This window comes from Canis lupus, chromosome 24 (genome assembly GCF_003254725.2).
Source record: "Canis lupus dingo isolate Sandy chromosome 24, ASM325472v2, whole genome shotgun sequence".
Taxonomy (NCBI): domain Eukaryota; kingdom Metazoa; phylum Chordata; class Mammalia; order Carnivora; family Canidae; genus Canis; species Canis lupus.
The window spans coordinates 17,941,270-17,964,508 of record NC_064266.1 but is presented as its reverse complement, the minus strand read 5'-3'; the positions used below and the strand labels follow the sequence as shown (position 1 = coordinate 17,964,508).

Below are 23,239 nucleotides of genomic sequence, written 5' to 3'. Positions count from 1 at the left end.
GATTGAGTCTCACATTGGGCTCCCTGCATGGAGCCTGCTTCTCCCTCTGTCTAGTCTCTGCCTCGCTCTCTGCATCTCTCATGAATAAATAAAATCTTAAAAAAAAAAACACAGCAATTCACATTTATAAGTAAATTCTTGTAGTCATTTTCTTGGTACAAAGTATGAATTTCTTATCTCTGCTAGAAAGATTTAGATATATTTTTCTTTATTACTCTTGGTTTTAATGTTTGTATCCCCCTTTTCTAGAGTATATGGCAAATAGTCTTTTCACTCAGATTTGTATAATTTGAGTATAACTATCCAGTGATTTTCTTCTGGTTATGTATTAATGTACCTATTATGCTTAACTTGCATTGTATTGGGAATTAAAGATATTAATATGTGAAATTTTGATGGACTTAATTTTTTTTTATTTGCATTACAGACTAACTGGATCTTCTGGGTTTGTAACAGATGGCCCTGGAAATTATAAATATAAAACGAAGTGCACATGGCTTATTGAAGGACAGTAAGTAGTAATAGCTGGTTTTTTTTTTTTCTTCTGAGCTCAGTGTGGCAAACCTTTTGTTTTTTACAAGTAAAATTAACATTCTAACATAAAGTACTTAAAATATTTTTTGTTTGATAACTTCATCTAATAAGTGAATTTGGTTTTATTTTTCTTAATCTTCATTGTTAATTTGAAAAAAGGTTTTGTGTTGATTTAAAGCTGTGAATGAATTGTACACACTAGAAATATGTATATCGTCAATTATAATAGTTAAAACTGTTGAATATTTGAAATGGTTTGCTTAAAGCAGTAGAAAATTAAAATATTATGTTATTTTTTAAGTACCTATTTTTATTGTGAGCAGGAAAATGAAAATAACTATTATTCTTCAAATGGCTGCTTCTCTAGGCCTCCTGTACCCTCCAGCTCTTGCCTTTTCCTTCTTCTCTTCATGACAATATATATATTTTTTTCTTAAAGTAGGCTCCACGCAGGGATCCCTGGGTGGCGCAGCAGTTTGGCGCCTGCCTTAGGCCCAGGGCGCGATCCTGGAGACCCGGGATCGAATCCCACATCGGGCTCCCGGTGCGTGGAGCCTGCTTCTCCCCCTGCCTATGTCTCTGCCCCTCTCTCTCTCTTTCTCTCTGTGACTATCATAAAATAAATAAAAATTAAAAAAAAAAGTAGGCTCCACGCAGAATGTGGAGCCTGGTGTGGGGCTTGAACTTGTGACCGTGAGATCCAGACCTGAGCCAAAATCAAGAATTGGATGCATATTTGACTAAGCACCCAGGTGTCTCTCTTCATGGCAAATCTTTAAAGCAGTGTTTCTCAAATTTTGTGGTCTCAGGACCCCTTTACACTCTTAAATTTTGAGAATTCCAAATAACTTTTATTTATGTGGGTTATATCTGTTCATATTATAAATTAATACTAAGGATATTCTTCATTAACTCATTTAAAAGCAATGACAAACCTACTATGTGTCAGCACAAATGACATCTTTTTATGAAAAAGGAAATCTTACATTAAATCAGTGAGAAGAATGATACTGTTTTACATTTTTGTAAAATCTCTTCTGTCTGGCTCCATAGATTTTCTTCTACATTCACTTCATTACAATATGTTGTTATTGTTGAAGTATGTCAAGAGAATCAGTATTCACTTGAATATGTAGTAGGAAAGAGAAGGAGATTTTAGTAATCCTTTTACATAATTTTGGGTGGCCTTCTTTGATACTACATCAAAGCTTGACAAGTGCTAATTTCTTAAAAGTAAATTGCAGTGGGGAATCTGAAACAATGTGAACTTTTGGAACAGTTAAAATCTGTTGGTTTTCTTGTACTTTGGAATGGATCTTTAACCCTTACATGGTTTTGTAACAAGATATATGGGTTATTTGGAAAATCATGGTTCACTGAATTATGTAGATCTTCCAAACTTTGATATATTTCATGATATAACGTGAAAAAAATAAATTTGGTTAACATTACCATTAATCTCATCAGAGAGTTTTAAGTATTGGGAAGTTGTATCTGGGTGGCAGAGGCAAATTTTCCAAAACTCTAATTACTACTTAAAAACCTAAATTTTATCTTTGGCAACAAATAGTGTCCGTTGTTTTCTTTGAAGTGATAGACGTGCTTTGTTCATTTCTAAGAAAGTATCTACCAGATAAGTAAGTCTGACTCATCATAGTTTGTTAGTCGTTCTTTCAAGTGAAAATGATAGATGACACTCTGGGAAAAAAGCAACTAGTTCAGCTCACCACCCAAACGGTTACACGAGTGATTTTCCCTGAGGCCGTGGTTCTGTTAGGCAGAAGTGGTTTGTGCGTACTTCCTGTCTTGTCATGTGGAATATTCAAAAGATGTGTCCTCCAGGGTCAAGTTTTTATGAAATTAAGATTTTTTTCACCACTTAATAAAGGAGGATATCCTTAAATGAAACCCAGTTTTTCCTTTTTCTGTGAGTGTGTAGTGGTGAAGAATAACAGTGATCACTGGGACACTCTGGTGTTTCTGCCTTGCTCTGTCCCGAGGTGCTAGCACATTTACCCACCATTGCTCCATTAGTAAATGCCAATCCACTGATAGTCATGTGCTATTTTAGGATTATTGTGAACATAGATTTAGCCTCCTAGACAGCCTCAAAGGGCCCCAGGGCCCCACCCGACGCTGTGAGACCTGCAGTTTAGCAGTTGAGGACCTGCTGCCTCAGGAGTTGTTTGCCCCTCCCCATTCTCTCCTTTCATTCCTATCTGATGCCCTCCTGCAGCATTCCTTTTGGTGGCTGTTACTACTCAGCCTAAGGAAAAACTTTAGCTCCTTCTTTCCCTTATGCCTATATTCAGCCTGTTGGTGAGTTCTGCCCATTTTCCCTTTCCTCTAGAATGTCTTCCCAGCCCATCTACATGCTCCTTTTCATCCTCATCTCTGCAGTTGTTTTAAGACACCAACCATCCTGTCTTTCCTGGGCTGCTGTGATGGCTTGATAATTGGCCTCCCAGCTTTTGCTCTCGCTTCTTGCTCATCTCTCGTGTCTTATGTCATGTGGTGTCTTCTGTTTGCTGTGTTTGAGACACATTGGTTTTCTTCATGTTGCTCAGATGCATCAGCCTCTTTCTCACTTGGACTTTAAGACTGTGCTGTTCCCTTTGTCCAAAACACTGTTCCCTTTCCTTTTCACATGGCTTAGCTCTTGTCATTCTCATCTTTTCAAAGCTTTCTGGAGTAATTCCTGACCTACACATCAGTAGAATTACTGTAGAACAGTAATTCCTGTTCTACACATCATATTCCATTCATATCTTCACTGTAGTCATCATCAGCTGAGTTAACTTGTTTATGAACTTATTTGTTTGCTTATACATGTTAGGTTGACAAGTGTGGGGTAGAGGGAAGGCCTAGGCTGGAGACATATAATTGGGTATCATCAGGATATAAATGGTGCTGATAGTATCAAGAGGTTTTTGAGTGGAGTGTTTTGGTGAAAGCCAGGTTTGGAGAGCAAAGAGGGTGAGTAGGATGTGAGGAAGCAGAGAAAGTAAAATCTTGTGTGGAGGTTCACTCTCTTCAGAGGAGAGAGGGATAGAGATAGGTTGGGTAATAGCTGGAAGGAGAATTGAGATTTAAAGTTTTTCTGATCTGCTGTTTTTTGAAAATATATGATGCTTAAGGAAGTTTAAAGGAGAGTGTGGGAAGTTTCAGATGAGAGGGAGATATGAAGTGTTTGAGAGATGGATGGAGGAATGAGTAGGTGTATCTGTTTTGGAAAATGGGGAGTTGAGAGATTTTTTTTGTCTGGGTGCTGAGCTTAAGCAGGGAAGTGGGACCGAATGGTTTGAAATAGTAATCGGGAGTGAGCAGCAATTGTGGAGAAAGAGAAGGAGAATGAGTGGTATCACTGCTGGCAGAATTGAAGTGCCAATTTGAAGTTGGTGAGCTGTGACCAGTCCTGAAAACAGTCTACCAAGTAGTAGGCTTAGTTTTCTTTGCATTTAATCTAAGTCAAAGCAGATAACAGGTGTCCTCTAGATACCTTTTGCCAGGTAGGTCCATGGAAAGGCAGAGGGTAGGCAAGTATAGAGAACTGGCAGTTGTGTTTGTGAAATGATGTAGTGTGGAACTTGAAATTGAGTAAGGAAGGAAGTGCAGAAACGGAAGGGCTAATGGGTTGGCTCACAGGGTGTTAAAGAACAGCCACTGTACGGACTGTGAGGTCCAGAGTGGCATGGACCGTGGCGATTTTGTTTACTGTTGCATGCTTAGTGGTCTCTCACCCTAAGTATGAAATAAACTATGAAATAAGTCTTCGGCAAATGAAGGAATGTCATTTATGTACTATTCATTTCTTCTTTCCCTGTAAGTTCCTTAAAAATTTATCTCTCTCAAAAAAAAAATTTATCTCTCTCAACTCTCAAATGTTTTATAGTTATGATGATTATTATAAACTGCTCTTCTTGTTCTTTTCAGGCCAAATAGAATAATGAGACTTCGTTTCAATCATTTTGCTACAGAATGTAGTTGGGACCATTTATATGTTTATGATGGAGACTCAATTTATGCACCACTTATTGCTGCCTTTAGGTAAGTTTTGTCACATAAGTACTAGTTAATCATTGTTTGATTTCTGAATTCAGCCTTATCTCCTAGATTGCAAATATCACTTACTACCTTTATTTCATGGAGAGGGTAAGTAGTTCTGGAGTCCTCTACCACTTGTGTTCTAGGCCTGACTTGGTTTCCTGTAGCTACTGGGTAAATTTCTGGGCAGAGCACTGGACCTCTCCTTTGAATTTCCTGATCTCTAAAATTGTGGTAGTAGTATTAAGTTTACTTACTTCTTTGGTGGTGATGAAGTTTACGTTTAAAAGATGTTTTGTTAGTAATATGTTGAATATTCTGTGAAAATTTTAAATCATGAACCACAGTCACCCCGATCCTTGTATCTCATTGTGCAGGCCTTAAGGAGTTATTTGTTGAATCCAGATATAGTTGTGGGCATGCGTGTGTGTGTGTGTGTGTGTGTGTGTGTACATGCACTCGCGTGTGTGTGTGTGTGTTTATGTATATGCATTAATATGAGTGAGGGAAACTTTTTGGAAGAATACATAGAAAATGAAGAGTAACCTGTGGAAAATGAAGAAAGTGTCTTTTTTTTTTTAACAAGTGTGTTCTCTATTACTTAAAAAAAAACAGCTGAACACTAAACATACAGAGTGTTCTGTATTGTTTTGGCATTTTAGTTTTTATTAAGAATAAGTAGCTCTGTTATTACGTTTTAGACTACATGGGAATTCAAAACCATCCAATTTTTCTCCCTTTTACTTGATAGAGGATTTATAAAATATATTTTTCTAACATGTACATCCCATTAGAGAGCCATAGCTGTCAGTTTTTCATCTGCAGCTGACTTTCTGGAATTTCAGACATTTTATTTCTCTGACTTTGAAAGAAATCAATTCAACAAATATTTTTTGTATTCCTCACATGGGGCTAGTCTAGTTGATGTTTCACGTCAGTGAGGAGGTAACAAGAGTAAACAATACACAAGCAGCTGAAGGACACAGGAAATCAGGGGACTAATATGCCCTTATATTTCTCCACTTCCTTTGGCTTAGAATTCTCTCCAGCATATCTTTGAACTGAGAACCAAGGTCATTTTCTGGGTTTCAAAGGTTCACTAATGGAGCCAAAGAACAGGGTAGATAGGCCATGCTAAGTAGTAAAATGTCATTGTCCAAGTGTGGGGTATATGTATTTTTATGCCAAAATTTGAAGCATGCCTTGGGTTATGGCAAGAGGCACTTCAACACAAGCATGGAAGCTATATTATGATGTTAAAATGATAGTACTCACTGGGGATTCACTTGAACTGAAGTTCATAAATCAAAATTCATGGAGTCCCTATTATGTGCTGAGCACTTAGAATCAGCTTGCCAGTAGCCCTTGTGGGGACATCAGCCAAGCAAGTGTGCACCATCCTGTGGCTCACCTGGACCGTGTATTTGATGAGCATACATGTGAAGCAACAGCAACAAAAAACAAGCAGGAGGCTATGAATTTTCTTCTAGTCAGTGACTTCTGAGAGAAGCCAGAGTATGTATACAAATAACTGGAGGGTTTTTGTGTTTCTCTAAAAAAGCTGATAAACTAATAATATAAATTAGTGCTTTGATAATTTTAAAATTTAAACTTATATTTAATGTGAATTTTCTAAAATGACAGTGAAAAAAAATATGTGTTTAAAAATTGAAATTTAATCCCAAATGCAAGTTTTCCAGTGTAATTCACATAAGACACCCTGAGTGTCCCTTTTGGGTTTTTTTCCTCCATGCTTATAATGAATAAATAAATACTTTCACAAATAACAAGAAACAAAATTGAAATTTACCTGAAACACAAAATCCCTAAAAGCAGTGATGTGCAGAACACCTTGAAAACTGCTGTTGAAATCCGTAAGGGCCCTGTCACAAGATGGGGGCTGAGGAGTGTGCTGGGTCAGGAGAGCTTTGGAGGGAAGAAATCAACCCAATGGTGATGTATAGGGTGCAGGGGTGGGGTGCAGAATGGTGAGAGCCTGCATACAGCCCAGCTAATAACAAAAGAACTACGTGAGATCCAGAAGGTGAGGACTGTTTATCTCAGTTCTGCTCAAGTCTTTGTGTGAACTCAGACAGGTCATGTAAGTGCTCTAGTCCTCAGCTTCTGCTACCCCAGGTGACAGTGTTGTGCTGTGTTTTCTCTAGGTGTGTTGCAGACTAAAAAGTCTCATTTGATTCTGAACTGGTCGATCTCATTTATATTTTACACATTGAAGTTCTGTATAAAATCTGTGTATCAAACCAAGTTTCAAAAAAAAAAAAAAAAAAAACCAAGTTTCATTAGTAGACAGATCTGAGAACCACTGGAGCAAGACTCTTCCAGCTCTACCACACTTTGATTTGTGCTGCATCCAGTTCAACACATGTTTAAATATGGAGCTCTTTGGTGGAGCAGCTCCTCTGCTAGGGTCTGTGATCTGTGGTCAGAGATGCAGAGGTGGTTGTGGTGATGAATCAGGGAGAAGAGTTCCTTTCTGAGAACATTCTTCATCAGAAGGTTGTTCCTTATAGAGTTGGTTGTTTTCTTCTTGGTGGTTGTGGGGTCATTTATGGATAAGGCAATTGTTTTGACTGACAAAGAGCCGTTGGAAGAGCTTTGTGAAAGCAGGAGTCAGTTGTCCAGCACTCAGCTGAACCAGTTGATGCTGTGGTCAGACCATGGCACACAGAGAAGCAGTCAAAGGCAGGACCTCTCAGGTTCTTGGACCTTCCTTCACCAGACAGGAGTACAGACCCTGCCTGACCCCATTGCCAGTCTCTGACCCCTGACTTTAAGAATCTGGCTTCTCTTCCACAACTCCCTGCCCTCAGGGAGTATCTAGTCTTGCAAGGAGATAGGTGTATAAACCTAGGATTGCTAATAAACTTGGCTAGTGGGATGCCTGGGTGGCTTAGATGTTGAGCATCTGCCTTTGGCTCAGGGTGTGCTCACAGGGTCCTGGGATCGAATCCCACATTGGGCTCCCTGTGAGGAGCCTGCTTCTTCCTCTGCCTGTGTCTCTGCCTCTCTCTGTGTGTGTCTCTCATGAATAAAGAAATAAAATCTTAAAACAAACAAACAAAAAAAAACTTGGCTAGTGTAGTTGAAGTCAAGGTATACCCCATGTGTGTTCAGAGAGCCCATGTCCACCTAGCACTGTTATACTGAATTAAGAAAATACCTTGAACAGTGATTTTCAAGAATAGTTCTAAACAATGGTACTCTGTGTTTAAAATGTAAGATTATACAGAACTCAGGGGAAGGCATTTCTTGATTTGATCAAGTTGAACAAGTGGCTGCCACCGAAGCTGTGCCTGTATGTATTTATCTACCTGGGGGTAGGAGATGGGGGGGCGGGGGAGTGGGAGACGGCTCAGGGTGACAGTTGAATGGCACGCCTGCAGCATCGCTTTCTCACCCACGCACTTTCCATTGCCTTGCGTGCTGGGTTGAGGCTGTGTTTGTCTTCATTTACTCTGTAGAAGTTTATTTTTGTCGTAAACCAGTTGTTTTATTTTCACACTGGGAGAAAGTGGCACATTCCAATGCTGTCATAATGTCAGGTTTTCAAAGTGAAAAGAAGCCAATGCCCGAGTCTCTCTGAAGTGGAGAAGCTGGCTCCCTTTCTCTGGTATAATGGCATCTAGTGCAGACAGCCTTCCACCTCTGCCTTGACCCAGTCTTTCCTCCCTCCACCCATTCTACTATTCATCCTGCACACTTAAATGTCCCACCATCTGAGTGATAAATATCATTACCCATCACTTACTGAGCACCTAGTAGTATGAGCCAACTTCACATGCTGTAAGAATTTGCTTCTCATTCTGTCACTGCAGGGCAGATAGGATTTCTGTCCTTGTGCATTTGAGGACACAGGTTCCCAGATATCCATGACATGCCCAGTCATGTGGAGTGAGGATCAGTGTTCCCATCTCTGGTCCTAAAGGTCATGTTAGGATTGAGTGCAGGTCTTCTATATGTGACTGAAGCCCCCAGTCATTCCTGGGCCAGTGTTTCGTAGGAGAAGATTGCTTTCAACATACCTGTTTCTAGGTGGCCCTCTTACAAGTACTTGCCTGTACGGCATTTCAAGGGGTTCTGGTACATAAATTTGAAGAAAGCATGATGATGATGATTGAAACTTCCTGGTAGGTCTCTTACCAAATGTCACCTTTCCAAGAGGCCTTCCCTAGTTGCCCCTTTCTAAAGTAGCACCTTTTGTTCTTTCGCTGTTTTTTTTTCTTTTCATAGCATTTATTTCTGCTTGGTGTTATGTATACGTGTGTTGCGAGGGGGGTGGTATATCTAGGCTTATTTGTTGTTTCTCTAATGTGAACTCTGTGAAGGCAGGGAGCTTTTCACTGCTGTATTCCTGGTACCTAGAACAGTGCCTTACATGTAGCATCAGTAAATATTGGTTAATTGACTACGCAGTGTAAAATGCTTCACTGTTTTGTAGTGAACTCTGAGCACCTTCAGAGTCCTAGAGTTCCTAGAATTCTGTCTTTATATTTAAGAGGCTTATTGAATGAAAATCCCTCCCCCTCCTGCTTATTTCCCACTTCTGTATTCTTCCATTTCATTATTTTTATATGCACTTATCTAAATATGTGTAAATATACACATACACTAGGCTCATTGTTTTGCAGCTTGTTTTTTCTCCGACTTATCAGAATGCCTTGACGAGTTCCTGGTTTGTTCTGCAGACCTGCAGATATGGAATGAATCATCTATCTGACTCCCTGCAGATGAGCATTTAGGTAGTTTTCTCTTCCTCCTCCTTTTCTATTAAGTAATCACTATATACAACATGGGGCTTGAACTCATGACCCCTAGATCAAGAGTCACATGCCCTACCAACTGAGCCAGCCAGGTGCCCCTAGGTGGGTTTCAACCTGTTGTCATTCTGAATAGTGCTGCAGTGAGGATTGTTGTATATTTGTCTTTATGTACATGAGCAAGTGTTAGTTCTGCAAAGAACTTGGAATTGCTAGATCAGAGTGAATGACCATTTAAGGTAGTCAGGTGCCCTGAGGGGGGAATTGATGTGGTGTGTGCTATAGGAAAGCAAAGAGGCCAGTGTGGCTGACGTTGAGTGAGTAAAGGGAAGAGAGTAATAGATGACATGTTTGTTCATTGGAGGGGTTGTGTGTGTGGAGCAGATTGCATAGAGCCTGATAAGGATTCAAGTTTTCACTGAATGCGGTGGTGGGGCTGGTGATAGTGAATTGATAATTGGGCAAAAGAAGTTCACATATGAAGAAATCCAAAAGGCAAGTAAACATAGGAAAAATGATTAACCTCAGGAATATAAAAGAAACTCAAAACCACTATATAAAAGAATTACTTTTCATTTATTAAATTGCCAAAGCTAAAATAGGACTGGTAATCCTTCCTATTGGCAAGTGAGGTAGGATGGATCTTTCCCTTCTCATGTTGATGAGATTTCAAGTTGGCATATTGCTTCTGGAAAGCAAGTTGGTTTTATGGAACAAGAGACTTAAAGCCACCATTTGGACCCTTTGACTTGATAATTTTTAAGGCTCTCCAGACACCCAGCAAATACTATTGTGTGTTGGACTGAATGAGAGGGGAAATGCTTATAGTAGGTTACCTGTGAGATAGAGTATAAGATATTATATGGTATCAATTAGGCAAAGAAAGTACATCAGAATAATAGTGTTAGGACTGTGTTTATATTTATCACATTTTTACTTTTCATACTTTTCAGTATGTATATGTTTGGCATTCATCAGCTCATAAAGTTTGTTACTTTCTGTGATTTTGAAGTTTACTCACTTTTTTGAAGAAGCATTATAAGCAGTTTTATATGCAAAAAAATAAAAAAGAATAGGGCCATTGATTGCAAATCTCATTAGAAATACAACCTCAGATAAAGGAGAGCCTCGTGAAAGATTCAGATCTGTTCCTCAGAGGATTCAGAACTGGATCCAGAACTAATAGGGTAGTACCATGCATTTATTATAATAATTTATTATAAGAATTTCCTGGAAGTGTTTTTTTTTTAATTATAAGGATGAATTCCAGTTTTGAATTTGTGTGTTGCCATGTGATGTGCCTGGTGAAAATGCTCCCCTTTGTAAGAAGTGTGTTTTCGTTTCAGTGGCCTCATCGTTCCTGAGAGAGATGGCAACGAGACTGTCCCTGAGGTTGTTGCCACATCAGGTTATGCCCTGCTGCATTTTTTTAGTGATGCTGCTTATAATTTGACTGGATTTAATATCACTTACAAGTAAGATATTTAAGTCTAATCTTTGTGATTTTATTCAGAGACTATATTTTAACAATAATAATAACTAACACGTATTGAGGGCTGACATTGTGCCAGGTGTTGCACTAAGCAGTATGCATGGATTTTCTCATTTCAAGTTCAAAACTCAGTGAGGTATGGGCACTGTGTTTTCCCTTGTCCCATAATTGAGGAAACTTGTAGGAAATGGTTAAAATACATTGTCAAAGTGGTAGGACTACAATCTCAACCCAGGTCTTACTGCTTTGGAGCTTCTCCTGGAAAAGAGGTACATTTTTCTGCTAATTGTTGAAAACATTGTTTTTTTGTTGTTTTTGTTTTTTGTTTGTTTGAGTGCAGTTTAACAGATGTTAGTCATTTTCATGTAATAAGTGGTTAGCCCATTGATGAGGACTGAGTTGAAGTTATGAAGGAAATCTAGACAAACAGTCCTAGGCAGCTTTGGGAATTTGTTGTGGTAGGAGAGAGGCTAACTTTTGTCTTTTCTTTTTTTCTATTAAGAAATGTTTGTTTTCATAAGTAGTTAAATTCATAAAGTGCCCTAAACAAGGAGTCTGTGATAAAGAGATGCTGCAGCCCATGGAGCCTAAGATGCTATTTGTTTTTTTACAGAATAAGTTTGCTAACTCCTGGCAGAGGCAGCGAGCTCCATGTATAACCTTTCTGCTGGATTCTTTTTCTGCCCATTTTCTCAGGGTCTCTGGATTCTTTCAAGCCTATTTAGAGCCATCTCTGTCTTGTTTGGTACACTGATTTAGCTTTTCAGGCTCCCAAGGTTTGTGACTTGGCAGTCTGGGCAGCATATCACAGTACTAACAAGGTGATTTTTAGTGAACCAGGCAGGCATAAAGGCTGGTTTGAGGGGAAAGACTGATGAGGGCAGTTGGGTACACGTGAGATGTCCAAGCAGGACATTGATACCCAGATATAGGGCCCAGAAGAGCTGACAGGGTTGGGCATGTCATCTGGGAATCACTGGCACATGGACAGTGAGTGGCTTATGGGGCGTGGGCACCGTGAGGAAAGGGGCAGTAGAAGCAGCTAAATTAAGGAGCAGAGGAATGTCAGGGGGCTGCATTGTCACAGAAGCTCAGAAAAGAAAGTTTTATAAGGAGGGAACCGACAGCTATATGAGGTTGAGTAAGCAGAGGGAGCCCTAGATGACCCTAACTGGGGAGGTGGAGTCAGGGGCCTGGTAGGGGCACAGTTCAGAATGGAAGGTTAGAAAGTTACGGTACTAAGATTGGCACACTCTGGGAAGAAGTTCAGTTCTGAAGGGAAGGGGAGAGGTTGAGGCCGTTACTTTTGAAACTTCACATGCACAGGGATCTCCTGGGGGGCTTGTTAAGATGCAGATTCCTGGGTCTTCTCCAGAGATCGTAATTCCAGCAGAGCTGGGGCTTGAGAATCCAAATTTCTGATTAGTTCCTGGATGATGCTGCTGATGCCTCTTCTGATGCTGCTGATGCCTCTTTATGGTTCACATGCTGAATAGCATTGCTCTAGTCATTCAACCCATTCTGGGTTCCCTTTGGGTTCTTAGGCATAGTCTTTTTGCTCTTTCAAGGCCCCTCATAGTAGCAGCCTTAGGGGAGAAGACAAACTCCAGGGAGGGAGCACCCCTAGAGAGAGGATAATTCAAGTACTCCTTGACACCAGAAGTCCTTTGACCCATCACTGAAGAGCTCTTCCCAAGAAATGCATGTTATTCTTAACCCTCATTGGTGTTGGGGAAGCCTTGATCTCTCCTGGAGACCAGAATTAGTATTTATTTGTTAAGTGAAGGAATGTTGAGGTTATCCTAGATTTTATTAGCTTCTTGGTTCTAAGACCTCTGTTCTTTCTTTATTTTTTAAAGATTTCACACAGAAAGAGGCAGAGACATAGGCAGAGGGAGAAGCAGGCTCCTTGCAGGGAGCCCAATATAGGACTCGATCCCTGGACGGGGATCACACCCTGAGCCAAAGGCAGATGCTCAACCACTGAGCCACCCAGGTATCCCAAGACCTCTGTTTTTTAAAAAGGATCCCTAAACCATTCTGGGGCTTCCATACCCTTTAAAAAGCCAAATAAAATGATGGTCTTTATTCCCAGAAGACTGTCCAGAAAGATCTACATAAAACATTGTCATTCATTTTCCAGGTGTCCTCAGGTTGCACTGAATCCTAGCTTTGGGGTGACCTCACCTTGGGGACCCTTGAGAGTAGTACCCACAGCTTCTGTGTTCCCTAATTTTCTTTGTAAAAGAAGAAAATAATAGTTATGTTTTATTTTCACACAAATTGGTACTTCATCTTATTTCCAAGTCACATTTTAAGCATGGATAATTAGACTAATTTTCCCATTATTCCAATTTAGACATACAAGCAGATGTTTTGATATACTACCTGCTACTTTCATTTTTCAGAGATTCAAAAAATGATTTTTGTGTTTTGAGATTTTATGTAATTTTAAAGAGAACTCATAATTAATTTTTGGCACATGAAATAAACCTATGCCTGAGGACACTGGAGTGGAGAAGTTGTTATATTTGCCCTTCTTTAGTTTAAAAGGACCTAAGGGTTACTCCCTCCTCTTCGTTTTCCAGTAACATTAAGTTCTGATTGTGTGCCATGCCCTCCTATACGATTAATAAATATGTCCATAGGAAATTATAATTTGACATATTTTTGGTATGAGGCATAGGGGTGAGCACATCATGGCAATACTACAGTTTTATTCTAGGCCTTTTATAGAAACAAAGTGTGATTACTGTAGTAACTGTTTTACTGTTAAAGATCCAATCTGAGATTTAAACTTTAGTTTTTATAAACTCTTGTCTTGCAAAACCTTTTTCTTAATAAAGATGAAATTGAAGCTTCACTTACTGTTTGTATTATTCTAGAGCTAGTAGACACTACTTTCTGGCCTATAAGAATGTCATTCAGCTTTTTGAACCAAATACTTTGTGTATTCTTCTGCTTACTGGGGCTTGAAAAGTAGGCATAACATATTTCTTACATTACAACTATATAGATTTAAAAATACTGCATATAAATATTTATAGTATTTTATTATAAATATGTGATAAGCTGATATTTGGGTGTAGGTGTGAGCATTAATTAGCTTGTTTTTAATAATTAATTTCTGATTTTCTGACATTCTTTGCTACAAAATTTTTTAGTTTTCTTCATAGGCCTTAGAAGAAATCTACATCCTTAAAAGTATCCTGATAGTCCAGTTATTACTCCTCCCCTTTTAAAATCTGAATTATGTCTTCTCAGAGTGCTGTCAATATAGTTCTCTTATGTTATTACAAGACACATTATAAACTATTGAGTTAAACTGGTCCATTTTCTTTTTTTTTTTTTATATATTTTATTTATTTATTCATGAGAGACACAGGGAGAGAGGCAGAGACATAGGCAGAGGGAGAAGCAGGCTCTTTTCAGGGAGCCCAATATGGGACCTGGTCCCCAGACCCTGGGATCACACCTGAGCCGAAGACAGGCGCTCAACCATTGAGCCATCCAGGTGTCTCTGGTCCTCCCTTTTCTTCCATCTGACATGAGTAGATAAACTTACTGAGGATTTTAAATACACCAATCTGGGCAATAATCTTTACTTCGCTGAACTTTGAGAGATTGTCCAGAGGTATACATACCATAAAGATGGGGAGTATATAGTTAGTACTTTGTTTTATCCTCTTCTCCAAACTTGCAAGCTTGCATTTGACAGTTTTCTAATGCTCATTACTGTTGGGGCCACCAAGAATAGTATAGTCATCCCACCCTTGAGAAGCTAAGCCTGGAAGCTTTGCAAGAATTTCTTCTCCCCTTAGGTTTTTTAACTTGTCTCCCCTTATGAAAATCCAGCAGGGTTGATTTGATTTCATTACCCGTGTTAGCTACACAGTGTTGAGTGACCCCAGTTAGGCCAACCGGTAAGTACTGCCTTTGTGCTTGTGAGTGAACTGGAGACTCAGTAAGAATCTTAAAGTTTGGGGAGTTGAAAATTCTGCTAAATTAATGTGTCTCTTGTGTTGATTTCATTTCCCCCACTGTTTTAATAGTTTTGACATGTGTCCGAACAATTGCTCAGGCCGAGGAGAGTGTAAAAGCAGTAATAGCAGCAACACTGTCCAATGTGAGTGTTTGGAAAACTGGAAAGGGGAGGCCTGCGATGTTCCTCACTGTGTCCATGATTGTGGTTTTCCTGATCGAGGCGTTTGCAATTCAAGTGATGACAGGGGATGCTCTTGCTTCCCGGAATGGCAGGGTAGGAGCTTCTTTAATCTGTTTCTCTTCATTTGACAGCATCTTCCTAGTTCAATAATTTGTATATTGACCTTATATGTACCTATATGACCTAGCATATATACCACTTATGTTAGTTAGATATCAGGTAGCATTTAAGTTTTTGCATCTTTTTATTCAGATTTTTACAAGTCTTTCATTTCATATATGTGTGAAATTAGCTTCTTGGTTCCAAGCTTTAGAATCATGGAGGGGTTTGACATTCTTTGCAATTCATTCATGAAAATTGGAGGACTTGGTCTCAGCCTCAAGAAAACGTAACAGAGAACCAAGCTAGGAAGTGGGATGAGAACTAACAATAATGGTATCTCTCAGAAACTTTCAGTAAATTCAGAAAAAATGGGGGTCAGTTATACAGTAGAATCCTGAAACAGTCAGCAAGTGGAATTATCTGCAGATAGAGAGGTTATCAAAGAACCTTTAGCAAATTCTTTAAGGGTTGTGTAGTAACAGCTGTTAGTGATTTAGTAATTTTCTTTATTCATTTGCCTTTTCTTTAGAGTACTTTTATTTTGAAAGGAAATGCCCTTGTTCAAATGCTTTTGTGTGTGTGCTTTGGCTGACATCAAGGAGTTAAGTAACTGAAGTCTTTGAGTTCTTACCTCTGTGCACAGGTTGCAGCAGGAGCCATACTCCCAAGAATGGAGTTTCTTGATTTTCTGGGAAATGAATGGGTTGTATTATTACTCCTAGGACTAGTTTTTACATTTTAGCCCTAAAGCTTTTCATTTGAGTTAATAATTCCTTTGTCTACTCTTTTCCTCTCAGAGCTGCTTAAGCAAATATTTCATTACAAAAAAATCCTACCCTACATACGGTCAGGTTATCATTAGGAAGTATATGATTTTGAATTTTACTGGAGGTGACCCTTGGTCACAAGCTTTGAGTGTATTGAAAGTATCAATGAAAGGGCTTTGTCTGATATTTAGATGCTAAAGGAAAGACTAAATATTCTTTAGGTATTTGTTACATTTATGTGATTAAAACTTGAAGTGCAGTAATTTTAAAGCTGCATTTTGTGAAGCTAATTTATTCTGTTTTATTAGGTCCCGGATGTTCAATTCCTGTACCAGCTAACCAGTCATTTTGGACTCGAGAGGAATATTCTAACCTAAAGCTCCCCAGAGCCTCTCACAAAGCAGTGGTCAATGGAAATATAATGTGGGTTGTTGGAGGATATATGTTCAATCACTCAGATTACAACATGGTTCTAGCGTAAGTAGTTTTAAACATTTTTGCAAGAAGCTTACTAGTTTTCCATTTTGAAAATTTATAGAGATAAATGAAATCAGTAATTCCATTACCTGAGGAAAATCTCTGTTAATATTTTAGTAGTAGTTGTTCCAGAATTTTTTTATGTATTCTTAGTTTTTGAAGTTGAGAGCTGCAAAGGATACATTGTTAAAATAAGCAATAATTCATCTTTTCTAGATACCATCTCATATTTTGCTTTAGGCTCTATATAAATTTACATGTAAATTTAATTAGCATTTCTGTAGGTCAGATTATTTGAATTTATAGTTTGCCAGAGGAAATTATGCCATTATCTAATACTTGACCCAGAGTTCAAGGTCCATTTGTGGGTCCCACATTGCTCATCTTGAAGGGAGAATATATGTTATCACAGTGGAGTTATGAAGTTAGTTATGAGGATTGATTTTAGAGAGAGAAATTTATGAACACGTACTCATGCTGATTTTGTGCCCTGGAAATTTTTTCTAGGCATTTTTTATTAATGAAGATTGTAAAAAACCAGCATCTGTTCTTTAAGGGATTCTGGAACTATGGCAGCAACAGCATAATTTCTGAATCCCCCAAATAGTCATTAAAGCACATAGACAACTAGTATGGCAAAATGAAAAAACACATGAGTAACAAAACAAAACTTGGTCAAAAGGTATCTACACAGATAGGTGGGGCTAACCGTTCACAGCCACAGGACCTGTGTGGTATTGGCATCTGAGCAGAAGTAAGCAAAGGGGAGCAAGAGGCCAACTGACAGGCTCCAGCATTCCTAAAAGAAGCTGCTTTGAGAACAGCAGCTGGAATTGGAAAGATTTGTGTATTCTAGTAAGGGCTAAACTCATGGGAATTGATAATAGGATTTGAAGGGGCTTGAGCAGTTTGTGCCTTTTTAGCTCTCAAAATGAACTAGCCAAAGTGTTATCACAAGAGAAAGTTCTACAGTAAGGAGAAACTGCTGGAATTAGAATTCAAATCGAAAAGGATAGGGACCATAGAGAAAAGGTTAAAAGAGTGTCCAGTTAACAGTAAGGAAGGTGAACAGAGCCAAATATCTCAACACATACGCTGCCATGTATTTGAACACCACACTGTTGACAACAGAAGAGTGAGCTAGAGAGCTGAGATTAAAATCTCAGCTAGGAAGATGGTCCTAACCCAGGCCTCTTCTGTATGAGTTCAGGGAAAAGTAGTTTTACTTAAAATTGAGCAACAGAAAAGTATCAAGATTTAATGACATAAAAAATTAAAAGTTAAAGTAACATAGAAAAGAAAAAGAGACTGCCTGGTAGAATAACCCCCCTTTGTACATGAAAGCATAATAGAAAAATATACTCACAAAACTGAGAAAAGTGAGAACTTACTATTCCCAAGCAAGCTAAAATACGACAAAAAAAAATGATGCAAGACATGAAAGAATAATATAATCAGAAACAGAAAAATCGAGAAATGAGATGATAGAAGTTAGGAAAGAATTTTAAAATAATTTTAGAATTGAAGTCAAACCCAGGAAGAATGCAGAGTAAATAAGATGCTCCTTTTTTTTTTTTTTTTCAAGATTTATTTCTTTATTTTAGAGAGAGAGAGTGCATGCATATGCACACAGAGAGGCAGGGAGAGAGAAGCAGACTCCTCACTGAGTGCAGAGCATGATGTGGGTCTAGTTCTCAGAATCCCAAGATCATAACCTGAGCTGAAACCAAGAGCCAGATGCTTAACTGACTAAGCCACTCAGGTGGCCTGATATTCCTGTAGTAATAGAATATGAAAAAGGAAATTATTAAAAAATCATAAAGAAATGATTTCCCCTATTCTTTATGGTAAGTATAGTTAAAAATCTTGAACATTATCTATAAAGCAAACATGAAACCATTATATATAAAGCAAACATGAAAGGTACATGAGTACCTTTCTACTCTGAAAGGTAGAGAGAAGGCAGTCTGGCTAGGGACCTCGGAACCTAAGGAACGATGTAATGGAAAATTCCAGGAGTTTTCTTTTTATCTCATATATCTCAGATTTGATGTTGGAAAAAGCAGCAATCTGGAAATGCCAATAGGCACAAGCTGAAAAAGCCCCAAGAATAAGCCTGCCTGTTCTCTTTAGCCTAAGGACTAGGAAAGGAGCAGCTTAGTGAGAAGGAAAACTTTTATTAGACACAAATAACCACTCTACTATAGCCAAACACTACAGAAAGAACTGTGGCCTCACCTTCATTCCTGTCAACAAAGTCTGATGCTAGCAGAGTCTAGATTCCCACTCTTGCCAGGATCTAGTGAGGTGCTTCAACAACTCCGCCCCCCGCCCCCAACTCCTCCTCACTACCAGTGTTAGGAAAGGCCAATTAGGGAACTGAGACTTTCTCAGCAATCTAGTTTTTATGTAACCTAGTTAATATTTAGCCATTTGGTTTTTGTTTTTGCATTTGTTATTTGCTTACAGTCTTAACTTCTGAAGACCAGTTAGGGAACTGGGACTTTCTTCTCCACTAGGCATAAATGAGGCTTCCTCCCCCGCTGTGATGTCACAGGAGACTCTGTGGGGAACCTGGATTCTACCCACACCTGGTAGTAACAACAGTAATGAGTTGGCCTTTCCCCTTCCCTACTGGGGTGTCAGATGAAGCCTGCTATAACAGTAGATGTAAATAAGATCAGAGCCTCATCCTATGATATCCAAAATGTTCAGATTTCAATTGAAAATCATTTCTCATGCAAAGAGCCAGGAAAATCCCAACTTGAATGAAGAAGACAGTTGAGATGCTGACAGCAGGATGACATAGATACTAGAATTATCTGACAAGATTTTAAACAGCCATTATAAAAATGCTTTGGTGTGTGATTATAGACACACCTAAATCGAATGAATAATAGAACTTCATCAAAGACATAGAAGATTTAAGGAAGAATCAAATGGAAATTAGAACTGAAAAATACAGTAACCAAAACAAAAATCCCAGTGGACAGGGTCAATAGCAGAATGGAGAGGACAGAGGCAAGAATTAGTGAACTTGAAGATAGAACAATAGATATCCCTCAATCTAAACCAGAGAGAAAATAGAATACTTAAGATTTATTTTTTTTATTTTTTTATTTTTAAATGATTTATTTATTTATGATAGTCACAGAGAGAGAGAGAGAGGCAGAGACACAGGCAGAGGGAGAAGCAGGCTCCATGCACCGGGAGCCGGATGTGGGATTCGATTCTGGGTCTCCAGGATCGCGCCCTGGGCCAAAGGCAGGCGCCAAACCGCTGCGCCACCCAGGGATCCCAGAATACTTAAGATTTAAATAGAACTTCAGAGACCTGAAGGTCTCTGGCTATAACAAAAAATCTTAACATTTCTGTCACTGGAGGAGTCCTGGAAGGAGAGGAGCAAGAGAGTGTCGGAAAAGGAATTTGAAGAAATAATGGCAGAGAATTGTCCAAATTTGACAGAAGACATGCATGTACATGCGAGCAGTTGGGTGAACATCAGCAATTCTTGGCTCCCACAGGGCTTCACAGTCCTTGGTTTTGTCTCAGACTTGCTCTCATTCTCCTGCTCAGCTGCCGTATTTCTTTTCAGTTTTCGAATCTCCACCACATATTCTCCTAGTTTTCATTCTCAGCTTATGGCCTTGCTTCCTGTTTCTATGTTGAAAGGTAACAGTTATCCAAAGAAGACTTCCTCAAACTCCCACCACCACATTTAGCTGTTACCTTCATCTCTGCTCATTTATCCTATCTTCTGTTCTGTGCATCAGCACTATCCAGTGGGGCACTATCCTGTCACTAGTCATGTGTGGTCATTGAGTGCTTGAAAGGTGGCTAATGTGACTGAGGAGCTGAATTTTATTTTATTTTATTTTATTTTATTTTATTTTATTTTATTTTATTTTATTTTATTTTATTTTATTTTATTTATTTATTTTTTTAAAGATTTATTTATTTATTTATGATAGACATAGAGAAAGAGAGGCAGAGACACAGGAGGAGGGAGAAGCAGGCTCCATCCCGGGACTCCAGGATCGTGCCCTGGGCCAAAGGCAGGTGCCAAACTGCTGAGCCACCCAGGGATCCCCCTGGGGAGCTGAATTTTAAAGTTTGAATTCTTAGTCCTCATCTTATTTGATCTTTCACCAACATTTGATATAATACTAGTTCCTCCCTCCTTTTTTTTTTTCTTTTAAGATTTATTCTTTCATTTGAGAGTGAGTGCACACACAAGTGGGAGGAGGGGCAGAGGGTGAGGGAGAGAATCCTCAAGTGGCCTCCCTGTGAGGGTAGAGCCCGAGGTGGGGCTTGATCCCAGGAACCTGAGATCATGTCCTGAGCTGAAATTAAGAGTTGGACACTGAACTGACTGAGCCACCCAGGCACCCCCTCCCTCCACTTTTAAACACTTTCTTCAGCTGTCTTCCAGGATTCCACATTCTCTTCATATTTGTTCCAACTACTTATTCCTTTTCAGCTTCTTTAGCTGGTTCCTCTTCAACTGACTGACTTCTGAATGATGATGTGTCCCACGGCTCAGCTCTTAGTCCTCTTCCGTGGGAGTGTATATTTACTCTCCTGGGAGTCTTATGTAATATCTTGACTTGTGTGTTGGTGACTCCCAGATTGAAGTCTGCATCCTAGACTTTTCACCTGAACCCATATCACCACCTTTTTATTTGACATCTCAATCTTTTGGCTGTCTGAAAGGCATCTTAAACTGTATGTGTCCAAAATTGATCTTTCCTCTACGCCAGTTCTTGCCCTAGATGTGCCTATCTCAGTTAATGACTACTTCATACTTCTGTTTGCTTAATCCCAGAATTTTGGAGTCATCCTTGACTTCTTGTTTTTACACTCTCCATATCAGTGCATGTATTAGCTATCCCTTGCTACATAACAAATGACCACAAATGTAGCAGCTTAAAACAGCACATATTTATTACTTCATCGTTTTTGCTGGTCAGGAGTCTGGGCATGTCTTAACTCCATGCTCTGCCATCAAGGTGTCACCTGGCCTGTGTTCTCATCTAGAGATTCCACTGGGGAAGAGTCTACTTCCAAGTTCATTAGAATTGTTGGCAGGATCCATTCTCTTGTGGTTTAGGACTCAGGGCCCCAGCTTTTTGCTGGCTGTCAAGTGGAGGCTGCCCTCTACTCTAGAGGCCATTCACAGTTCCTTATTACTTTGACTTTTCTAGTGTGGCTGTTTGCTTCATTAGGTCACGAGGGGAGTCTCTAGACTGAGTCTCCTGGCAGGATAGATATCATGGAAATGATGTCTCATCATCTTTGCCATGTTCTGTTGGTTAGAAACAAGTCCTAGATCCTGCTCACACTTGAGGGGAGGGTATTATACATGAGTATAAATATCCAGAAGCAGAAATCTTGAATACCACCACCATAGTGTCTACCTGCTACAGTATATCAGTAGATCTTGTTAGCTCTACCTAGAAAATCTATCCCCACTCTACTTTTCACTACTTGTGCCACCACTCTGAGAAGGTAAAATTAAAGGCGTGAAAGTGATTATCCCTTCTGCTATGATACAGATATTATGAGAGTTGAGTATTCTACCATTTATGTGATTTTTACCCTTGTATTTGGCATCATCCTCTTTTAAAGCAAAAAATCTGGGAGTGATTTTGATCCTTTCCTTCACCTCCTTATATCCTATTCTCATATCAAGCCCACCAAATAAATGTCATATTCATTCTTTTCTCTCTGTGACCAGCCTGCCATTGTTGCTCACCTAGCTTCAGCACTAGATTCTTAGCAAGTCTGTGTGTTTCCATGCATTCCTCTTAATCTATTTTTTAAATATCAGCTGGGTTTTTTTTTTTTTTTTAAAGTGTAAGTCATATCATGTACTACCTTCTTAAAACCCATCAGTGGCTTTTCCCATTGGACCTCTTGGGCCTCCCTGATCTGATTACTGCTCACCTTCCCAGTCTCACCGTGTTCCTTTCCTGCCTCCTCAGCCTTCTAGCTTTACCTAAAACTCCAGGTGCATCCTTACTCTAAAGCCTTTTGTACTCACCCCTCCCTCAGTCCAGACTCTTCTTGCTGTTGTACCCTAGGGCTGTTTTCTTTTCACCCGTTAGATCTCAGTTATACCACAAGAGACCTTCCCTGATCATCCAGTTCAGGCAGGTTCTCCCTGTTATTTTTCATAGTTCTCTTTTCCTTTAGAGCAGCATGCATCATTTTTAGTGCTGTGTGTGCCCCTTGTTGCATTTGCTCATTTTTTGCCTTTTCCACTCTACGTTCTCCAAGGTTGGAGACCTTATTTGCTCACTTAGCTCAGAGCTTTGCTCATAGAATGTGCTCAAATAAGTGTTTATCAGGTGAACGGAAGAGTAAATGAATTATTTATTTCCTTCACAAATATTTGTTTCTGGGAATATTAATGTCACTTCTTTTATGTGACTGGTGTACCTCACGAGCTACATTTGTAATATTTTTTTTCTGCTTGTACTTAATCAAAACATGATTTTCACAGCTTTATGTATTTCATGTAAATGTTAATGTAGTTTCAAATAAATTTTTACTAACTCATGGAAAGTAAAAATACAGTGACTCCTTTTAGAAAAAGTATTTCTGGAACTTAGCTTATAAGTTTTATCATCATTTATATTCTTACATAAGCATATTTCAGCAATTGAGCTATTTTTTTCCACAATCCTGTTAACCCAAAACTTTTAACTTACATTAAAAAGTAGTCCCCATTTTATGTCACCCAAGAGTCCTCTTACACAAATGGTCTTGGTCTCGTAGGTTAATATTTCCAATTGAAACTTCATCACTGAATTTCCTTAAGCAAAAAAGAGTTTTTAAAAAAAATGTTTAAAAAGAAAAAGTAAGGGGGCATTTGGGT

The 23,239-nt window shown here is 39.0% G+C and overlaps 1 protein-coding gene and 1 long non-coding RNA gene across 5 annotated transcripts in view; one reads left to right on the top strand and one right to left on the bottom strand.

The window, feature by feature from the left end:
• ATRN (attractin) overlaps positions 1 to 23,239 on the top strand; it is a 161,557-nt gene that overhangs the window by 39,298 nt on the left and 99,020 nt on the right. For 3 of the 4 annotated variants that reach the window (XR_007405710.1, XM_025469459.3, XM_025469460.3), the window contains exons 2-6: positions 428 to 511; positions 4,468 to 4,581; positions 10,703 to 10,831; positions 14,901 to 15,106; positions 16,191 to 16,359. Coding sequence is in view for 3 of the 4 variants with exons in the window: in XM_025469459.3 (XP_025325244.1) it covers positions 428 to 511; positions 4,468 to 4,581; positions 10,703 to 10,831; positions 14,901 to 15,106; positions 16,191 to 16,359 (702 nt within the window). In the remaining variant the exon portion in view is untranslated. Of the gene's footprint in view, positions 1 to 427; positions 512 to 3,728; positions 4,357 to 4,467; positions 4,582 to 10,702; positions 10,832 to 14,900; positions 15,107 to 16,190; positions 16,360 to 23,239 lie in introns of those variants that run through there. The other variant, XM_049100733.1, reaches the window with a different exon arrangement.
• Positions 15,324 to 18,901, bottom strand: LOC112673670 (uncharacterized). The gene is made up of 3 exons (XR_003144970.3): positions 18,827 to 18,901; positions 16,449 to 16,528; positions 15,324 to 15,803 (listed from the first exon to the last, which is right to left on the bottom strand). It is a non-coding gene; the product is annotated as an uncharacterized LOC112673670 (long non-coding RNA).